The 23,069-nt window shown below is 36.8% G+C and overlaps 1 protein-coding gene across 1 annotated transcript in view; it reads right to left on the bottom strand.

Annotated features, from left to right (window-relative positions):
- Positions 1-226: 226 nt before the first annotated feature.
- Positions 227-23,069, bottom strand: part of NDUFS4 (NADH:ubiquinone oxidoreductase subunit S4) — a 39,524-nt gene continuing 16,681 nt past the window's right edge. The window contains exons 3-5 of the mRNA XM_087715487.1: positions 7,876-8,048; positions 3,633-3,706; positions 227-443 (exon numbers count right to left, since the gene is read on the bottom strand). Coding sequence (XP_087571613.1) covers positions 340-443; positions 3,633-3,706; positions 7,876-8,048 — 351 coding nt within the window. The 3' untranslated portion in view covers positions 227-339. The remainder of the gene's footprint in view (positions 444-3,632; positions 3,707-7,875; positions 8,049-23,069) is intronic.

Here is a 23,069-nt window from a genome sequence, read left to right as displayed (position 1 = left end):
CACACACACACACACAAATAGATATTGAATTATAAAATTATTCAAAAGCCAAGCCTTGGTCTTTAATGCTGCAGCTCATTTCAAACATTCCTTTTAATGAATTCCACGTACAGCAATTTCCTAGAGGTATGGACACCCCAAATCTCCTCTCTAAATATAGGGAAGTTTGTAACAGGTTCAATTGGAGACATCAAAAACATTTTAAATAGACACCACAAGATAGATGAGCAGTTTAAAGGTCAAATTTATTAGGAGATTAAGAGACGTATTATACATGGACTATAAATACAGCACAGCTGACTTTATTCGCAGTCAGATGCAGAGACAACCAATGCCAACCTATTTTGTGGACACCCTTGTTCTTTTGTTCCAAGAAAAGTTTGCGCCATAAGACTTGGATTTAGGTTTTGGAATCCTCTCCTCTTGAACATCATAGCTCCAGCCTAGGAAAAAACATGTTGAGAATTCTAAACAACACACACACACACACACACACACACACACACACACACACACACACACACACAGCTGGTAATATTGAGCAAGTGCAACACAAACAAAAGCAAGTTCAAGCTTTTAAGAGCTAACAGAAAAGAAATACCAACATATTTGATATACAATATGCAATTACTAGTTTATTCTTTTGCAAAAGGCAGGGAACAATAATCCTTTAAGACAGATATGCCTTAAATGTGACCTACACCTGTTCCCAGGTTTGTCAGATCTCAGGCACTATGTGTTCCAACTTTCACCGCTCTTGCTGATGGACCAGGACCGACAGTTGACACATGAAGGCCTGTAATCTTATGCATTCACACCTCTCTATCAGATGTCAAGCCAAGTTTTGGAAATATGCCTGGTAGCAAAGTACCCCAGTGCCACAAAGAAGCAAGAAGGACAAAGAGGCGAGCTTTGGAGAATTTAGAATGTGATCCTGAATTCAGAATCAGCTGCTTCACCTAACAGGAATCTTGCTAATTTTTCCATAGCTTCACATTTAAAACAAACAGAATTGCCTGATATTAGTCTACTAAAAGAGTCATTTCCCAGCTGTAAACCTTATTCTGATTATATTCCTCTGTCACGTTCAGAAATTGGATTTGCATGATGATAACCATACAGTGGCAGAAAGGAATGGGCAGTCTGGGGCAGAGACATGGGATCAAGGAAGGATGAATGTGATTAATAGACTATTCACATCGCAGTAAAAGTGCAATCATGATACTCTGCACTTGCTTCTGAGGAGGCCCTCTGGGAATGGGAGTGGGAATGGGAGAGGATATGGAATGAATCTTTTTTTTTTTTACTCTTTTATATGCAAGATGTAATCTAGCATATAATTCACAGTTCCAGACCTGTATTTTTGAGGAACAGCTACCTCCCTTCTATGATAAACCAACAAAAACAGTCTTTGAGTCAGAAGACAGTATTTTTGAATATATCAACATGGTGACTTTTTAATAGAATTATTAATTTTATGCTTAAAATATTTCCTATTAATACTATGCATTACATTATCTATCTATCTATCTATCTATCTATCTATCTATCTATCTATCTATCTATCTATCTATCTATCTACCTACCTACCTACCTACCTACCTACCTACCTACCTACCTATCTATCATCTACCTATCTACCTATCATCCATCCATCCATCCATCCATCCATCCATCTATGTCATCTACCTACCTACCTACCTACCTACCTACCTACCTACCTACCTACCTACCCCCCCCACCCCACCCCCCACACAATTACTAATACACACACGCACACACACATTTCCATGCAAATTAGATTAACCAATTTAGATCTCTCCAAATATTTTGGCCTATATTTCTTAAAATACTGTCAACATCATGTGTTATTAGGGATAATTTAAAGAGAATTTATGCTGAAGTAAATATATGTGTAAATAAGTAAATAAGAAAGCAATCCTGGGTTAGGCTCCTAGGGATGATTTCAACTTTTGACTCGAGTGCCGGAATGAAACTGAGTTTAATAACTGCATGTTAGCAGAGTGTTAGAAACAAGCCCATAAAGAATCACAGGGTTTGGCATCATTTGATCTGCCTGAGAATCTCTGCACTCATGGGGCCTAATCATGGAATAAGTGAGACTTGTAAACCTAGATAAAGATGCCCTGGCACAGGCAGATGGTAAAACATCTCTCACTTGCATTCACTGGAATTAGGCCAACGTTCTTAGTTCTCACTTTAGCAAACTGATTTTCTTGTCAAATATTTGTAGGAAATGAGATAAAGTAAAATGTAGAGATATAGTTTAACACCAACGTTTATGGGATGTGAATGCTTGTAAGAACTACTCCCTAAAAATTCCCAGTCTATTTAAGATGTCAGTAGTAACATATTCAATATGTTTTAGTTAAGAAAATTGCTAAATCGACATTTTTGGTCCTGAAAAATGGAGGCAGATGACCTCCAGTTTAGATTTTGATCCAATAGCTGAACTTTTCATTAAAAGCAACAATATTAATTACAAATGCTTACTGTGCATAGATCAAATTACTTATTGAGAATCTGTTTCTTGGTGCTGGTTTTAATCTCTAAAGCCAAATGGCTTTCTATCTGCAGGACCATTTACTACAGATGGATCCTTCTGTCCCCAGACCCCTGCCCCCCCAAGTGACCATGTCCTCATTAGGGATGCTAAGGATCCCCCCTCTAAAGACATCTGTGGACAGTAAGAAACGTGTTTCTCAATACTAGCCCTACGACACATCCATCCTGCCTATCTTGGTAAAATTGTGTCACAATGTGACAGTATTGGGAAAGACAATATTGGATGCAAAAACCCCATGAAAAACAGCACCAGAGCTTGGTATCAATAAAGGTAACGATTTCCCTTTTCCAGTTGTGTCTGACTCTAGGGCATAGTGCTCATCTCCATTTCTTAGTGTTGTCCAAAGACATTTCCATGGTTCTGTGGACAGCATGACTATACACTAAGGAGCACAGAACACTGTTACTTCCCACTGAAGTGGTACCTATTTATCTACTCACATTTGCATGCTTTCAAATTGCTAAGTCAGCAGGAGCTGGGGCAAGTAATGGGAGCTCACCCCGTCACATGGCACTCAAGTTCGAACCCAGGCTGTCAACTTTCCAGCTGACAAATTCAGCGTCTTTAACCGCTGAACCACTGCACCCCCTTTTGATATCAATATTTCATTATTGTAATGAAGCGAAAAGTGAAAGATCTACCTGGGGTATTTGCAAAGTAAGACACCAATCACTCTATGTCAAGGTAGCCAACCAGAGTGAGGATGCTGAGAAAATGACAGTGACAAGAGTCTAGGAAGGGACAACTGAATAATTTTTACTACTGATGAGGTTCAATATTTTTTATTATTAATGATATAAAGTGTTAATCCAAACTTCAATTTCAAGAAATATAAGAGAATGTTAATATTTGAATGTTCTATAGCAGTTCCTGTTGTAAAATCACTATTTACACTAGTACTATTATCCACTTAACAGAACACATCTGCCAAGATGAAATTTCAGTCCCAGGCCACTGTCATTTCTTTCTGCTAGTAACTCAAACTCCCCCTCTCATTCAATAAACATGCACTCATCAATCGCACTCTGGTTGCTGCTGTACATACCATTTTTTTCAGCAAATGCAATAGCATCTTCTTTTGTAGAGAAGGTTAGTTGCATATTGGACAGAGGATCTGCTCTGTAAATAATAAAACATTATGGAAATAGATAGCAGGTATAACATTTAAAAGTTGCATGATGACTTCAGAAAAACTATTAAGATCTATCTGGGTTTTTTTTCCTGGTGCCAAAATGGCACAATTATTGGCTCTGGTCTAAAGGAAATCCTCTTCCTATAGATTATCTTTGTATTGCTGAGAGAAAAGGCACACAAAGTCTCAACAAAGTCGCAAAGGTGCTTCTTTAAAAGACAACTGGACCAAAGGTTCAAGACCTGAAGAAGCTTCTTGGATGAGAAGCAAAACATTTTCAAAGGAAAAAAAAACCTCAGGAAAGTCCAGTTGACTTTTGAAAAAGAACTTTTGGGACAACCATGACCTGGATGACTGAGAATTTCCATAGAAAGTTTCAACAGAGATTCTTAAGACAGATACAATGGTAAGATTCCATGTAGGGTTAGAATTAGAGTTAATGAGCGTTCTGAACTGTGTTGGGAAATCATTGGGCAAACCTTTTTACTTCTGAAACTGAGTGATAAAATTCACCAGTAAAATTCTAACAACCATATTCTGTAATCTTTGAAGCTTTACAATACATTGCAGTAATGCTGATTGATAGTTCTTAAACATTACAGTATCTAGACCCATGATGGCAAACCTATGGCATGCATGCCAGCTGTGGCATATGCAGAGCCCTCTCTGTAAGCATGTGTGCCATTGCCAGCTGTTCCTCTGCTTTCCGACCAGCTGGTCTTCACAGGCGCCGGTAAACACCTCAGAAAACGCCCTGAAAACCACCAAAAAAACAGGCATGTGTGCACTGGCCAGCTGGTCTTTGGATTTCCGGTGCTCTGGCACATGCACACATGCACGTGCGTTCCGGTTTGGGCACTCGGTATTGAAAAGGTTCACCATCACTGATCTAGACCATTAAGAGATACTAAAACTAGGCAAAACGTATTTGGGTCTATAATAACAGTACTAATGATGCCATACTGGGACCTTGAGGACCATTCTGTCCAGAACAGGAGGATTATCAACTCCACAAATACAACGACCGTTAGCTCACAGCACTTTGATCTTGTTAGAGTTCAGCTTCTGCTTATGTGCTACCACATAGCCCATTGTCAAAACCAGACACTGGTTCAGCAGCTCCACAGCCTCACCTGACTCAAAAGGCAAGGGAAAAGTGCCATCATATGCTGATCACATTTAACTTCAAATCCCTAGATGACCACATCTAGTAGTTCCAGAGAGTTTCTGAAGAAAAACAACAGATGGTGTAGAATAGAATAGAAGCTTGTGGGCATAATGATACAAGTGTGCCTCGGGCCTGGCTAGAAATCCCACAGATTTTTAAAATACAGATCTGGCTCGAACAACCACACATCCTTGCATGCATTCTTTTATCTTTTTAAATTTAAACCATATTCTCTATCCAAGAATTGAGACAAATTGCTGGCTGCCTGCTTCTAATTCTGAAGTTTCACAACATCTTATGGTGGTTAGAAATGCAATTTATTGCACCAAAAGAAAGAAAGAAAGAAACAAAAACAATTCAGTTTGTCTGTGTGCATTCTGATTTTTGATTTCTAAAGGAGGAGGAGGCTGAACCACAAAAGGGCCAAGAATTCTTAGCCTTCCATTTTCTGAGTCAGCCAAACGTCCAAACCCACAGTCCAGCCTAAAATGTTAAACATGTGCTTACTTAAATTTTTCAGAATATCTCTTTCATGAATAACACCACCACAATCACTAAAATAGAACTTCTAGTACTACCAAGGGAAGCATGATGAATTCTCAGAATTTATGAGAATAAATCTGTTACGGCAACTCTGAAATTATGTAAAATGTGTCTCAAGGTTATAAATGGCTGTGTGTAAATTGCTTGGTCACAAGAAGTCCTTTTGATCTGCAATTAAATCTTCATGAAATCTGCCGTACTTTCTTCAGAGATGGAGAACTAACTTTCAGACTTTAAAAAGCAAGGAGGCAGGTGACAGATGAAGACAGATTGCAAATTGAATGACTTCTTTCATTGAGCCTTTGATATAAAATTTAACAAATTATTAAAGCGCTATGGAGATATTATCACATGGTATTATACAACAAAAATGCATCCATTCTCACACTGAGGGCAGTGAGTTTTGAGCTAAGAATCTTGCCAGGTATAATACAAGTGGGAAACTCTTTTTTTTTTTTTACTGAAGTCCAAAATTCCATCCTGCTGCACTAATTGAATTCAAGACTGATATTTTTTTCTTAAGGAAGACACAAACCTATCTAATACAGTAAAATAAGGTAAACCAAGAAAGTTCCCAAAGAATTGCTTCAGCCAGTATCTAAAGTGGCATAGTCCCCAAAGAATAGGCAGCTTAATTCTAAAAGCAAGAGAGTTAAGGAACCCAGGAAATTACTTTAAGAACCTAGATCAAGTATTATCTAAGCTGGAAGCATCCCTACAGATACATATTGGCTTGTCACATCTGTTTACAACTTTTAGCAATGCTTTCACTGGAATGCATTCTTTATCTGACCGAATTGATAAGATGAGGGGGTTTATCATGTTTATAAGCCTACAGATAAACCAAAAATGTTTTGGAATATAGTGATTATTTCACAGACATTGCCTAGTCACATGCAAAGGGAACAAATCAGATCCTGCAAATTACCACATAATCAGTGGTTTTATCTGTAATTAGTAAATTATTCCTTTTATTGTAATTTATTTAATTGTGAATTGCCCAAATTATGGGCTACGATCCATTAGGCTACAGTAAATAAAGATGACTCTCTGTTTTGGCCTCTCATTTCTTTTATCAGTAAAATTTAACCTAGCTTTTTCTCCCCCTTTCTGAAGCATTTTCTCATAGGTGCAGGGTCTGCTTTTTCAAATCAACTGAGTGTTGATCAATTGATTGGACAGAAATTGACCCATCAGGTTGTGGCTTGAGCCTGATGTCATGGGTTGAGACAAGGTGACTGGCCCAAAGTTACCCAGCTGGCTGTCAACTCACAAAGCTTTCCTGACCCTGGCTTCCATGCCTAAAGGGGGACTAGAACTCACAGTCTCCTGGCTTCTAGTTGGATGCGTTCATCACTGGACAAAACTGATTCTTATGTAATGGAGCTAATAACAACAATTTGATCTTGTCTGACTATTGGAATTTTCCGGAAAAGTTTTTTTTAAAATTTTTTTGTTCTTTATATACAATTACAGGTATTTGTTTTCGTATATTACAGATATATATCTTCACCTAGTTATTATCATTCCATTTACAGGGTTATAAGGGTTGCTTTATTTACCATCCCTCACCTGTTTTGACACCACCTTCTTTTCCCTTTCTTTTCTCCCTCCTCCCTTCTCTCCTTTCTTCCTTCCTCTCTCCTTTCCCTTCCTTCTTCCCTTTCCTCTCCCCTACTCCTCTCTTCCCCTTCCTGCCCTCTCTCCTTCTCCTTTCTATCTTCCTCTACTCACCTCTATCTTCCTTCCTCCCTCTCATCTCCTCCTTTCTTTTTTCTATTGTTATAAGTGTCTCTTCCAAATCTTAATTTTTATTTTCTTGGGGTGGTATTTCCGCAAACCCAAAAATAGTTGAATATCATTTCTTATTCCCTTTCCTTCTCAAATCTATCCTGATTGTGTTCCCACCCTTTGTATCTTCCTTTTGAATATATACTTATATATTATTATTTTCTTCCCTATTGCCCCCCCTTCCCTCCCTTTTCTACTTGATGGCGTATCTGTATGTCTTTTTCTAACCATTCATAAAATCTTCCCCCATGTCTTGAAATTCACCGATTCCTCTTTATCCTTTATTTTCAAGGTCAATCTGTTCCTCTCTGCACAGTCTAGATTTTTTTTATTATCTCCTCTTCTGTTGGTACCTTATTTAATTTCCAATTTTGAGCAAATCCAGTTCTTGCTGCTGACTCTGGAATTTCCGTGGCCTACTTAATGCAACGCCACATGGTCATTTGTACATCCGACTACCAGATGACTCCCTTTCTAGAGTATGAGAATAGCTCCCATTTCACAGTTAGAAGTTAATAAAAAATTCCCAAATAAAAAATAACATCCCTGGCAAAAACATAATTTTATTAGCAGTTTTAAAATCTAACCGTGCTAGATAAAGTTCTGTATTAGTTGATCAAAGAATAAACTTTGAAAATGCTATTTTATACTTACGAAGATGCCCAACCCATCAGTGGGTTTTCCCAGCGCTCCCTTGTATCAAATTCCATTTTCCATTTTTTTGTGTTATTAACACCAGCTTGCATGGCATTACGGGCCGGAACAAAAATATAAGCTTTTCGTGTTTTAATATGCTCCTCTGGAACACCAGTTAGAGGGGTAATGTCCTATGAAAACAAGAAAAGTGACATAAAACAAGTGCATTTTTTTGAAATGCCAATGACCGATACTTTGGGGAAAGTTAATTTTCATTGACAGGAATGAAACACAGAGTTTCCAAATCTATTCATCATTCATGTATAGGTTAACGAATATTCAAGAGTCTTTTATACAACTTACATAAACTTTCTGGAATTACAATTTTTCACTGAGCGGAAGATCATTAACATTTAAACCTTAGGGGAGTTGTGGTACCTTTGCAATGCACTGCTGTAAACATTTCTTCTGTACTGTTTAGGCTAAAACGTGCAGCTCTATGGGGCGCCCCAGAAGCCTTAATGAAGCTTAGCACAGGCATTTATCTCAGTGCCATGACTAAGCAGTTTTGCAATACCCTTGCATGTAGTCCTTCTTCAGTGACTGTTCAGTTACAATTGTGATGACTCCAAATTCTCTATTTCGCCTCCAGGTTCTACACCATACTTGACTTATGTTTCGCCTCTACAGCTTTTGGTACTACCCCGTTGAATGAGGAATTCTGGAAAGCAAAAAAGCTTGCACATTTTTGTGCAATTTTGTTGATCGCAAGCATCGACTAAGGTTTGGAGGTTAGTTTTAGTATGTATAGGCCAACACAACTATTTCTGGTTTTAGCCAGTAATATACCGCATGAATGGAATTGGAGTGATACGATTAAAGCTCAGTAAGCCAGATATTTTTGCATAGGTTTGAAGCAAGCTCTTGGTGATACAAAAGGTATTCTCTATAATTTGAATCCTAATCTTCTAACATCTGTTGACAAAAGCTCAGATTATCAAATGCTTCCTCCCAAAAGGACCACATTAGCAGAGCAGGGTAATTCAAAACTACCACCTACTTTAGATTTTTCCTTGCACAATGCCAATGGGAATGGCTTGGATCTCTTTCTTCTGCCTGTCTCCAAAACAAAGGCTGATCTGATGCAAGTCCAACTCTTGGCAGACAGAGGTAATCCAAACCAGTGATGACATGACTTAAATTTAAGGAGGCAAACAAATTTAAATAGCACACTAGGGTTTTAAAAAATAAGCCTCAGCTACCAACCTCAGTGTATCTGCTGTCAAAGACTTTAAAAGCTGCTCTCAGCAGACCATTCCTAGAAAAGGGGAGACATGTCTTCCACTCCCCCCCTCCCCTTTTTGTTTCACTTTATAAAATCAACTCCAAGAGATCAGTCACAACTGCCAAGTGTGAAATGTTTGTCTTGCATTTAGAACTAAAAAGAGGGGGGGGGGAACCCACAGGAAATTACAACAACGCATAAAAGCTGAGCTCAGACTACCTAAAGCAAACTGTCAAAATATTTTAACAATTTAATCATAAATGTTTTCTTTGAGTCCAAATAGTGTTTATATTAAATTCCGGGCTAGTCAAAATATGAAGACACACCAATTATTTAGTCAAAAAGTTGCAACATACAAAGCTACACTCTCTTCCGACAGACAGGCATTTATTTGATTGCTTAAAAAGAACTATCACAAAGGTTGTTTGATTGGGCAATCAATTGTAGTACTTCACACAATTTGTTTCACCTATGGTAAAAATAAGGCAAGGCTTAACTGTTGCAGCTTGTCTGTTTATAAAAATCAACTGGCAGTTTATTCACATTCACACAGATACAATATGTAACTGACAAAAAAAGTACTTTCTACTGATTCTAAAGGGATGCCACAGAATAAGCAGACATATACATTAAGGAAACATGACAAAATTAACAAAGATGTACCTAACCTTCACACTATTTACTTTTGGAATAAACTATGTTATGCAAAGTGTAGAAAAGTATTAAGAAATTGTGAAGAAAAAAACCCTACACATGAGATGAGAAAAAGAAAATTAGCTAAATTTAGTTTACGCCAAGACCATTCATATTTTTTTTTCATTCTTCCAGAATGGCCTCATACCGCTTCATATGCTGCTTTTTAAACTTCGCATGCCCTTCTTTTGAAGGACCTCATCAACTCCATCCAATCACCACTTTCAACTGGGAAGTGATTAAAGCATGAGTGAAAATGACCATGACCATTTATCACTTCATATGTTGCCTTTTGCTGTTTTAAATTTACCACTTTTTTTTTTTGTAAGATTCATCAGCTCCATCCAACTATAACTTTCTTGGTTCTTTCCATTCTCTTAACTTGCTCACTCTACTTCCAGGTATTTGTTTTATGATTTGGTCCTCATACGTTCTCTCAACATGACCAAGGCACAACAATTTATGTCTCTGAATTACCGTATTTTTCGGAGTATAAGACACATCTTTTCCCCCTCAAAATTTCCTTTAGACACTGAATACAGCATTTTTGGCCTACTGAAACCCCGCCCCCTTTGCAAAAATGGACATGCAGAGGGTTTGGGAGGCTTGCAAAGTGCTCCTGAGGGCTGGGGAGGGCAAATAATGGGCCATTTTTGCTCCCCCAGGAGCCCTCTACAAGCCTCCCAAAGCTCTGCATGTCCATTTTTGCAAAGGGGGTGGGACTTTTTTTTTTTTTGGAAAAAAAAAACGAGGTGTGCAGAGGGTTTGGGAGACCTGCAGAGTGCAAAAACTTTTTTAAAAAAATTGCCTCTTCAACATCATAGTGCGTCTTATACTCCGAAAAATACAGTGCTCACTTTTGCATTCAGCCTTCCTTCCTTCACCTCCCCCCCCCCCCGCCATTCATGTACTTTCTGTGGAAGTCAGTTAAATTACTGCTAGTCTTTGTTCTTCTGTCAAAAATAACTATCTTGATTTCCTGCAAATACTTCAAATTCTCAGCCAACAATTCAGGATTCTCCACATACAGTCGCATTCATATCCCCAACCAATGTATGTAACATCACACAAACTTTTTTATATAGTTATCAATAAATAGAATAAACAACCAAATGGACACCAGATACCAATCTGTTAAGTGTTACTCTCACTATCTTACTCTCATAAATAATTTATTTCTATCATGTAATACTGGTATTGCATTCAGCAACCAATCTTTCCTGCTAATAATATGGACAGAACCATCAGTTTCAGTATATTTTGGTCACAAGTATAGTCAAGGCTACAGTCAAAGCCCAGTTTTAATGCACATAATATCATGCCATTCTATACAAATTAGAATCTTTAGGAACTACTTTGCAAATCATAAGAAAAATAAAATATGCTTTGGATGCAATAGCCATAGAGGTGTACTGGAAAATAAGGTGTGGCTGCAGTCCAGTGCATTTTTTAGCTGCCACGTGCATCTTAAAACAATGAAAAGAAGAAAAAGGAAATTGTGGTGGAGAAGGCAGCTGCAAGATGGGGCTAGGAATAGCTTCTCCCATTTGCCATCTGATTAATGAGATTTTTGTGAATGGCCACAGTGACAATGATTTTGCACATGTATAAGCCTCCTCAGGGAAGTTTGTTAAGAGTTCCCATGGTATGATTCCAGATTCCAAATGTGTTTACCAGTCTTCAAAGTAGACTTTTGCAGTCTACTCCTGCAAAAATCTCCAGATCTTTATTGACCCCAGAGATATATTTGGATAACCATGCATCTGAAATTAAAGTCATCAAGGAGAAAATACTGCAACTTCATTTTACATATTTCTCAATTTTCTTCCTGAACCAGAAACAGAATTAGTTTATTTAGCTTTAGTTTAGTTTATATTTTATAAGTCATCATATCTTATGTAGGATATATGAAAAGTATAATTCAATGAGAATATCCCGTTAAAGGAAATTAGATCCCTACTTGAAATAAACAAGGAATGTATTAGGCTGTTTCACTTTCATAGTTTATCCATGTGATACTTGGGTAAGAATAGGTTAAATCCACAATTTCCCTGTGTTTGTCTCTAATGGATGCTATGAGAAAATAAGACCATTTTAACTAAAAGTAGAATAAGGGAAAGCAATCATTCCCTATATTCAGTTGTTTTTTTTAAAACAAAACCTTTTCTGGTTTTCTCAGATATCACCAGGACACATTTTCCACAGGGCTTCACTCAGGACACTTACAAAGAAAACGCTGAATACCAAAGTTTAGCAAGAGATATACCTTACAAAAGTTGCTAGCATTAGCAAATTATTTTTCAATCTCAGTTTTCACTCCACTAAATCAATTTGCACAATGGATGCATATTTATATACAGTGGAACACAATGTTAAGATACTTAGGCCTATAGGTTATGCTTTACCAACCAGTGACCATGAAGAGGTGTACATTAGAAATTGCAATTTACCCCCCCAAAAAAACAAAAAACAAATGTGAGCCACCATTTCTTCCATGGGGAAAAGAACATAAAGACCTGTTTTGCAAGGCTGGAGGGGCTAATCTGCTTAACTAGTGTAATGTGTGTCACTCAGGAGTATTTCAAAAGCCAGACATCTGAACATTATTAGCCTACTGGAATAATTTTTATCTTTTAACATAATAAATAAACTTAACTTTTGAATAAATACCAATCATGCTCTTGTATTTTTTGACAAATCACTAATAATCATCTTTTCTTCCATTAGAAAGTTCTATTGATCTTGAATACCGAGAAGCATGTTGAACGGACAAAAAACAATTGTAGGAGCTATGACTCATACTAGAAACTTAGGTTCTGAACATAAATCTCCTTTGATCTAATAGATTTAACTAAAAAGTAAAATATTCACTTAGTACATTCCTAAACCTTAGGAATACCATTTTCCTACTCCAAGTTGCATTTTGAAAGCGTGTAACAATCTACTATAGTTATTTCAGCCACACAGCTTTAGCTGCTGACCAAAGAAATTGTCTTTTTAGTTACATTTAAAGGGGTTAAATCTCCTGCTTCTAAATGTCATTTAAAATATTTGAGATGTTGGGAGGAAAAAAAATAACTTCAATTCTCCACTGTGTCACCAAGTACTTTGTTCCAAATTCAAGACCTTAGTGAAAGTACCAGTGAACCAAATGGCTGCAACACTACTGTTGGGAGAAGTCGTTAAAAAATTTATTTAGCTTCATGATTTCAAGTTCACTCTCCTTTAATTATTGGCAACACAGAATGTGTCGGAGGGAGTTCTTTGATACACACTGATGCATATGTATATTTCAAGATGTTTAATGAAGAAATGGGAAAAGATCAACTGGGAAAACTATATATAAAATTAATTAGTATGGCATATAATTCTTTCTATTTTGAAGCTTACTCTCAGATGTAGTGATCTAAAGGATAAATATTAAATATTCCTATTTCTTTTGTTTTTTAAAGAGTTAATAATCCTATAATAGAACTCTTGGAGATTTAAGAAACTAGTATATAGAGTTCAAGTCTTTATACCATGTACTTCCCAAAAGGAAGGGGGAACCAATGGAATTACTGACTCAAAACAACAGTGGAATAATGTCCATTACTTTAGCTTTAGTTTTCAAGTCACTTTGGCCAATTTATTATGGCACACAAGTTCACAAGGTGAAGTATTAAGTAACACGGTAGAAGTAAAGAATAAGGAAGAATTAAATCTTGTTTCTGCCCCAAGTTATTTATGGATATTTAAGTGTCAGCAGTTTGTTTTTCAAGAGACAGACATACATCCAAAATTTCCATCTGCACAATCCCAAAGAGACTGTATAGCATCCATGTGAGCAAGTAGCTGTTTAACATTTTCCTCCTCTCTAAATAAAGGAAGCTGGGAACAAGCGACGGGAAGTTGATGTCAAAATGCAGAAAACCTCCCAGCAAGCTCCCAGCAGCCACCCAAGAGCCTGAAACTTGCTAGCTGCCCTCTTTTCAATGCCAGAATTTCACACATTTCAATGACCATTATGACTTCAAAGAATCAAATTTTCATCATTGTCCATCATCTGCCAGTTGATTTGTATAAAGAAGTTCTGCATGCACTCAAGACAAAAGGCCCCTTCCTTCCATGGCTATGTATCAAATTTAAAAGTACTGTTTGTGACAGTTGTGTCTGTGGTAAATTGGGATAACACTGAAGAAGTGCAGCTGCTCTGCAGGAGCCTCCTTTTTGGCTGCATTTCAGTTAAATAAAAACTGAATAATTAGTCCCTGCTTTTATTAAACTGAAAAAATGCCAGTGGCCTTCATAATTACTTCCGGTTCCCTAGCCTACTTCAACTCCATAATAGATCCTTGGATTAAAAAGAAGAGGGATTAAAGACCTACAACCTCCCATATTTTTTGACAAAAGGTAGCACAAATATACAAATATAAAACTGAGACCACAAAGGTGATGCAAGTTTGCTTTGCTAGGATGGAAACCTGAACAAAGTGAGCATTAAACAAAGTCGTATTACAATTTTTATCTGTTGACCTTCAAAAATACTAATGTGAACATTTGGGTTGCATTAGTTTAGTTGCTTTTCCCATTACGTTGCAGTGCTCTCCTACTCTTGATAGATCTCCATCATTTCCACCTAGGATGGTCCTGTTGGTCTTAAATTTAGCTATAGGCCTGCTGGCTAAAAGTAGAGGAAAATGCAGGCCTTCTAAAACCTGACTATGTAGTCGGGCCTGGAGCTCCCAGAAAACAGGAGACTTGCTCAGAAGACTCCATTGCTCAAGTGCACATTTTAATTCTCCCTCTCGTAGGGTTTGGATTTTTGTTTATATGATATTTAGGAATATGGATTTTTATTTTGTTGTTTTTATTTGTTGCTTTTTATGTGACTGTTTTGCACCACACGGAGTCGCTTTCGGTGAGATTGATGGCTGTATAAATTTAACAAATAAATCTGAAAAGATATTGAATTCAGGCAGACATGTAATTTCTCCTACAGAAAGAAGTGAAGAAAAGTTATAAAAACAGGTCTCCTGCAAGAAGCAACCTAAGTAACTTCCTTCCAATGTACAGCACTGCTCAGTTGTAAGTTAATTCATATAGACAAACAGGTGCAAACAGATGCTTTAGCATCTCTGCTCTGTACTCCCTCCACTGGCACTATAACTAAGCCATAAAAACTCTTAGAGCATGTATCCTCTGAAGCATTTGGATCAGTGATGGGTTCCTACCGGTTCGGACCAGTTCTCCTGAACCAGAAGTGCTGACTTCAAACAGAGAGCAAACCGGTTCTCTGTTTTTTTAAAAAAGTGGGCCCCCTTTTTATACTGGATTATACTTACCTTTATTCCAGCTTCTGAAGCTCAGCCTGAATTGCCGTTCCTCAGCGGGTTTCCTTTTTTTCTAAGTAATTTTCGTTCTATTGTGCATGTGCGCGTGGCATACCGGTAGTAATACCAGTAGTGATTTGGATATAGTGCCCACCCAAATCAGTGGTGGGCACTATATCCAAATCAGTGCCCACCACTGATTTGGATATAGACTAATTCCTCCTTCACATTAATTCACTCTTTGTGCATTTATCTACAAGTGTATTAAATTCCACTAATAAATTTCATAGAATCTTAGGAATGGAAGAGACCTTGGAGGTCTTCTAATCCAACACCCTGCTCAGGGCAGGAGTCTTATACCATCCCATTCAAATAGTTGTCCAGTCTATTTTTGAAAATCAGCAGCGATGGAACACCACAATTCCAGGAGGCAAACTATTCCATTGATTGACTGCTCTGTTAACTTTAAAATTTCTCCTTACTTCTACCTTGTGTCTCTCTATTACAAGCTTCTGCCCATTACTTCTTGGCCTGCCCTCTGGTGCCCTAGAGAATAAATCAATCCTTTCTTCTTTGTGACTTCCTCTCAAGTACAGGAAGACAGTTATGTCCCCCCTGATCCTTCTCTTTGATAGGCTAGACATATCGAGATCTCTCAACAGTTTGTCATCCAGACTTTTTATCACCTTTGTTGCTCTTCTATGCACACTTTCCAGGGTCTCAACATCTTTTTTGTATGGTGGTGACCACAACTGGATGCAGTATTCCAAGTGTGGTCTCACCGATGCAGTGTATAGAAGTACTTTCATTTCTTAGTGTCTTGACACTAAGTCTTTGTTGATGCAGCCTAGGACTGCATTGGCTTTTTTTGGCAGCTGTAGCTGCTAAGAGTCAACAATGACTTGATGACACATCATCAAAATCATTATTATCGCTATGCCTGGCAATTTTGTAGGCAGGTTACACTGGGCGGTAGCCAAAACAAAGAAAAAACTGTGAAAAACTAGATCTATACAATTATGATAAATGTCATATTTTCTAACATAAATGCTTAGCTGTAAAGGATTGTGTACTATTGCCACCGGTCTGGATCACAATTAGTATTATTTGCTACATTAAATGGTGGAAAAAATTAAAAGGAAATGATTGCTATTGCTTTAAGATGTTCCCATCAGGTATTCTTTGAACATTCAATTTTGAATATGTGCTCTAATAACAAATGTAGTTTTCTGCACTGCACAAAATTTTGTGCTTTGAATCTATTGTTAGTCCTGTACAGGTCTACCGTAATTTTTCTTAAATTTAGAATTGTCATGTAGCATCTTGTGGAAGGTAGCAAGCAATTAAGTGAGAGGGGGCATATTTTTAAAACAAACAAGCAAACAAACAAACACACCCACTTTTGAGGTCATTTGTTCACTAAAATAATGTTAGGTGACATGCTTAGAAATTGATATGTCTTCTATTAATACTGGAAAAAGTATAAGAACAACTTGAAGAAATTACTTGCAATATGTTATATCAGAACTTAAAGTTTTTTTTACTGGTGATGTTAGGGAATGTTTAGTCCTGATCCAATCATGATCCAATCGTTCTCTGTTAGCCATGTTAGTCATGATCCAATCATTCTCTGTTAGCCTTACAGTTCTCTGTAGCTCCTTTTCACCATAAGAAGTTGGGGCCTATTAAATTGTTTCACCCTGGGAGCCAAGAGATCCTGTTGGTTTCTGAGGGAATTTGGATTATTCCTGAGGTTCTGATGTGCTGGTTGTCTGAGGCCTCAGATATGAGGACTCCTCCTCCTACACGTGAAACTCAAAGAGCCCTTTGGTTTTCTAAGGATTTCCAGGAGATAAAGTGGCATCAGATATGCTTAAAACACTGCTGGAGGAATATCAAATCTGATGAACAAAAGCAAAATTTTCTATTAAAGTTTCCTTTATTGCAATAAGGACAGCAAAACTTATATTTCCACTCACACTACAGATAGCCAACCAGTAGCCTTGTTAAGGGTACTTATATTTCCTGAGGAGAAAGTAGGAAAAAAATCTACAAGATTGTTGTAAAGACTCTTTTTTAAAAGCATTTATACAGCCACTAATCTTTTAACCAACTCTGGACAGTTCTCAATCAATATTCTCATCATCTGTAAAGAAAATTCACTCAGATCTGTTTGATTGGTTATCTTTTGGATTTTGATCTTTGGTTCTTTTCCAATTGCTTGATTATTGCCTTTAAAAGTTCCAAGTAATCAATACAAGCAGTGCTTGACTTACGATCATAATCGAGCCCAAAATTTGTTGCTAAATGAGACATTTGTTAAATGAATTTTTCCCCATTTTACGACTTTGCCACAGTTAAGTGAATAATTGCAGCTGTTAGGTTAGTAACATGATTGTTAAATGAATCTGGCTTCCCCACTTTACTTGCCAGAAGGTTGCAAAAGGGGATTAAATTACCCTGGGACACTGCAACGATCATAAATATGAGTTAGTTGCCAGGCATCTCAATTTTGATCTCATGACCTTTAGAATACTGCAATGGATGTAAGTGATAAAAATAGTTATAAGTCACTTTTTTCAGTACCATTGTAACTTTGGTCACTAAATGAACTATTGTAAGTCTAGGACTACCTGTATAAAAGTCCAGATATGAGGATTTCACAGAATCAGTAACTATAAAAGGAAGTTGAATTGAATATGTTTAGTAAAACAAACTGTCACAAGTGCAAATTTAGTTTCAAATGAGTCAAGTCCCATTATTCCTTCATAATATCTAGGTCTCAATAATTATAATTAAAACATCTGAATAACATTATATCTTTATTTCTATTTAATAGGGAGACAATCTCAATAATATAAAAAAGCTTTATAATGCAGTTAACATAACAGATTATGTTGAAATATTTTTAAAAACTTTGGACTAGCACAGCATTTTTTTAAAAAAATTCTCTTTAAAACCTAATCAAGCAAATAACGAGAATTGAATGAATGAAATAATCATTCATTCACTCTTTATCTGCTAGATTAACATTTTTCTTAATTGAGCTGTAAATCTCATTATTTGTTCTTATACTGGCTTATTTTTTCTTTTAGTTTTGCATTTCTTAAAAAGGATACTTTGTGTTTTTTCTTTTAAAAAAATCATCAGAATTCCCCCTTCCTATAACTCCTAAATAGAGCATGTCATTATCAGGCATTGTTCTTCAAATGTAACCCTACTGTGAGAGCCTGCCGATTGTAGATAACAGAAAGAGGCCCCCTTTTGGGGATAGAGGGTGGGGGGAATGCCCTTACTAGATAGGATCTATCTGAATTTTCTTTAGTACCAGGTAAAAACTACTGCTCTTTAGTATGCTTTTTGAGGTCATGGCTTCTTAAAATGTTAGACTTAGTTGTATTTAATTTTACTGCTTAAACACCTTTACTGATACTATGTTTTATATTATAATAAATATTTATTGCTAACTTTTAATTTTATTAATATTTAATTTTTCCAAAGTTATGGAGTATCACAGAAATTTTATTAATATAAACAGCAGTCAAACACAAAAAATAAAATAGATGTCTTGCAAAACACATATTTCAAACTGAACAACATTAAGAACTAAACATATGTATTCAACATTAAACATTTAAAAGACTGCTCCGAACTGCCATCACACTACCCTCTGAGTTATTCTTTGATGTAAAGCAAAGAAACTCATGAATTAAAAAAGACTCCTGTCTGCCCTTCAAAGAGAAATATCCTTTGACCCAGTGCTCCAGACTAAAGCCTTGAAATATCTGCACAAGAACCTTCTATGAGAAAAATCCAGACAAAACAGACACTTGAGATTTTTTTTTTTAAAAAAAGCTCAGTCTAATTTGTTCCTATACCCCAAAAGAGATAGCAGTGCCAATGTGAAATTGAACAGGCAAAATAAAACTTCTGTTCACTTTGCAAGCCAAATGCAAATATAATAGGCAGAAAAAAAATGTCAGGTTGGTAATTCAAAATAATAGTCTTATCCTCTGAAAAATCTGTCAGATTAGTTTTTGCAATGAGGAAGAATACGTGCATTTCTTTTCAATTAAAATGTATTCCTTTTAAACAATAAAACTCTTTATATATATTTTTTAATTTTGTTATTTGAACTGTGACAGTTACAGATATAGACTGTCGTCTAGCAGAATACTCGCTGCCTGCAGTCATTTTACAGAAAGCTCTGTATCACTAGCCAGTTAGCTGAGCTAGCTAACACTGCCACATGTTTAATCACAGTAATTACTTACAAAAGCAAGTGGCAGCAAGCACCGGAGGCTGAATTGAGATATGTTATTCTAATTAAAGAGAGAATTAATTGACAAGTAATGAATTGCAATAAATTAGCAATCTTTTTTTTAAAAAAAAGTGAATATATTTATCTAGATATAAATATGCATGCATTGGCATAGAGGATGGCTTTAATACCTGCATAATTATCATGTTTGTTTTTGTTCTCTTAATGTTACTTTGCAGTGTTTTCTGCAGTAGACAAACATTTACAAGTTACAATCAAACTGTACTTACTATGAAAGAAGTGTACATTATATCAAAAGGTAGTATTCTGATCATTGTGAAAGTTTTAATATCTATTTTAAGAACACTTTTGAAAATTTGTGGCAGACAAAAAAACATGCAAAATATTGTACTGTTTCTACTAAGTTTTTTTTTAAACGTATGTAAATAACCATGTCCCTAAATGATAGGCCTGTGATGGTGAACCTATGGCACGAGTGCCAAAGGTGACACACAGAGCCCTCTCTGTGGGTATGCATGCCATTGCCAGCTGCTCTTCCTGGTTCCATCATGAGCATGCGCTCTGGCCAGCTGTTCTCTTCTGGGTTCCAGCGCGCACACACTCCAATTTCGGCACTTGGTGCCCAAAAGGTTAACCGTGATAGGTGATATCATAGAAAACAAAAACAGCTATAACTAGTCCTTGCTTACTGACCATTAGTTCAGAAATTGTCTGAAGTTGTGACAGCGCTGAACAAGTATACTTACAACTGGCCCTCAAAGTTCCAGCTGTTGCACAGGATTGCAATTTGGGTGCTTGGCAACAGACTTGCATTTATGATAGTTGCAGCATCCCACTGTCACGTGATTGCCATTTGTGACCTCTTCTCCTGGCTTCCCACAACCAAAGTCAGTCAGTCAGTCAGTCAATCAATCAATCGGAATAGAATGGAATTGACCTTCGAGGTCTTCTAGTCCAGCCCCTGCTGAAGCAGGAGATCCTATACCATTTCAGACAGGTGACTGTCTAGTCTCTTCTTAAAAACCTCCAGTGGTGAAGCTCCCACAACTTCTGAAGGCAAGCTGTTCTACTGGTTAATTGTTCTCACTGTCAGAAAATTTCTCCTTAATTCAAGGTTGCTTCTTTCCTTGATTAGTTTCCATTCATTGTTTCTTTCCCCATTGCCCTCAGTGGGGAAGCCAATTACCTGCCTGCTAACCTGACTGCAAGCCACCTGGGACCTACAACTTGTTGCCTTCTTCCATACTAACATTATTTGTTGGAAGCTGTAGGAAGTTGTGAGAAGGTCCTTGCTTAATGGCCTGCAATGTTCATTTAACAACGGCAACCAAGACTGTTCCAACTGTTCTCACTAAATGATGTCACCTGACATTATGCTTTGCCATTGCTTAGTAATGAAAATTCCAGATGCAATTATTGTTATTAACTGAGGATTACCTGCATTAACAGAGCCTTATTTGTAAATAAATTTTGCTTCCACCGTTCTGGCTGTTTTCTTTCTGCAATTATTGTTAGAGCCAGTTTCTGGTCACACAATGATTCAGTCTTGATGGGACTCAACTTCTTTTGTTTTGTTTTTCTATCCCAAGCCTAAAGCCTCCAAGCATCAGATCTTTTATTGCATCTATGTCTCAAGTAAGTATACTGAGAGATCATGACATGGTATCTAACTATAAACTGAAATGGATTAAATTTTAGCTATGAACCGGTTGGGTGATTAAAGGATTGGACTAGAGATCTATATTCAGATCCTGAATTTTGTCTCATCATTAGCAGGGAATTATTCTTAGCATATAAGGTCTTCTATCCAAAACGACTGAACAACTTACAACTACTTTTGACCTAATTTGTTTGTTCCTTTTCTTATTTTCAAGGATTTTTTTTTTAAACAAACACAATTAATCAGTTCCTTAGGACAGACATGCTCACAATCCATTACACAGATTTGTTCTGAAACACTGACTATGATTAAGCAAGAATAGCAATATTCTTTTAAAGCACCCAAATGCTGTCAAATAAACAAGTATGTCTATGGAGATTCTTAGTCATCCAGGTCATGGTTGTCCTTAGCTCTGAAGAGAACTGAAGAAGCTTCTTGGATGAGAAGTGAAATGTCTTCAAGGAAAAAGAAAGTCCAGTTGCCTTTTGAGAAAACATCTTTAGGACAAATAAGCCAATAATTTTAAGAATCTTGCAAAAGAACGACTGTTGCTGGAGGAAACTTGAAATCAAGTAGCAGGAAACAAAGGTAGTGAATAATTTTTGAAGATTAAAACCTTGGCAATCTCACAAAGTTAACAAACATTTACAAATATTCCAAGAATTGAGATAGAGAAATAGTCAGGAAAAAGTATTTATGATGGTTAATTCCAGCTATTTGACTGCATATTTGAAATTTATTTATAAGTAAAGCTTTTCAAACCACTTCCATTCCAGATTGTTCTACTTCAAACAATTTAACACTGATATTTCTTTGTTTTGTAACCAGGTTTACAGATTCTGTTTCTGCCTATCAACACTGTCAAGACAGGTAGCTGTCATGAAATTGGGGCTGGTGGGGGCTGGTAATTCCAGATTATTCTAGGTTAAATTAGACACAGAGAAATGTTGTAAAAATTATGTAAGTACATAAGAATTCAGGAACTTCTGATGCTGGTTTGGTTGATACAAAAAGCTAAGAAACTATTATGAAAGAATTGCAGAAACTGTTCATTATCAAGTTCTATTTCTAATCATTAATTTTTTTGGGGGGGGTTGTTGCATCTTTTTCTTGTCTTTTTGCAATAAAGAGTAATTTTCCATTAGATAGGCATTTCAGTTTCTATCCCAGATTCACACACACACCCTTTCTTTTGGTGGGGGGTGGGGGTGGGAAGACAGATCTAGTATCAGGTTTACTGTTGAGAATTAACTTTCATTGGAAGACAGCCACAATTCTTAATTATATTCCTCAGATTCAACCCATTCAGAAGACAGAAGACATTCAGCAGTTTCCCATTGTGTGTGTGTGTGTGCACAAATGCATACACATATTTATATACTGTATTCCTATGGCCTGAAATATATTAGAAAAATGTAAAGAAGAAAGAGAAAGAGAGAAAGAAAGAAAGAAAGAAAGAAAGAAAGAGAGAGAGAGAGAGAAAGAGAAAGAAAGACAGAGAAGGAAAGAAAGAAAGAAAGAAAGGAAGGAAGGAAGGAAGGAAGGAAGGAAGGAAGGAAGGAAGGAAGGAAGGAAGGAAGGAATCACACACTAAACATAATAGAAAAATGTTGTTAATAAATGTAGCAAAAATGCAAAACTTGATTGAACTTTTTCTTATGTAAATATAAGAATCATGTTGAAATAAAACAATAGAAATAAAAATAATTTAAAAGTTATTTGAAAATACAGTGAACCATATTTTTCAGAGTATAAGACGCACCGTTTTTCCACAAAAAAGAGGCTGAAAATCTGGGTGGGTCACACAGCGAATACAGCATTTTTTGTCTCCCGAAGCCCCGCCCCTTCACCAAAATGGCCATGCATACCCTTATGGAGGCTTCCAGAGAGCTGGGGACTGGAGAGGGCACAAATTAGCAAAAAAAGGCCTTTTTTGCTTATTTTTGGTTCCCCCACCCCCCAGGAGCACCCTGCAAGCCT

Source organism: Thamnophis sirtalis, unplaced genomic scaffold, assembly GCF_051295495.1.
Source record: "Thamnophis sirtalis isolate CommonGarterSnake01/CBP01778 unplaced genomic scaffold, rThaSir2_p1.2 scaffold_5, whole genome shotgun sequence".
In the NCBI taxonomy this organism is placed as follows: Eukaryota; Metazoa; Chordata; class Lepidosauria; order Squamata; family Natricidae; genus Thamnophis; species Thamnophis sirtalis.
This window is presented reverse-complemented; position numbering and strand designations above follow the sequence as displayed.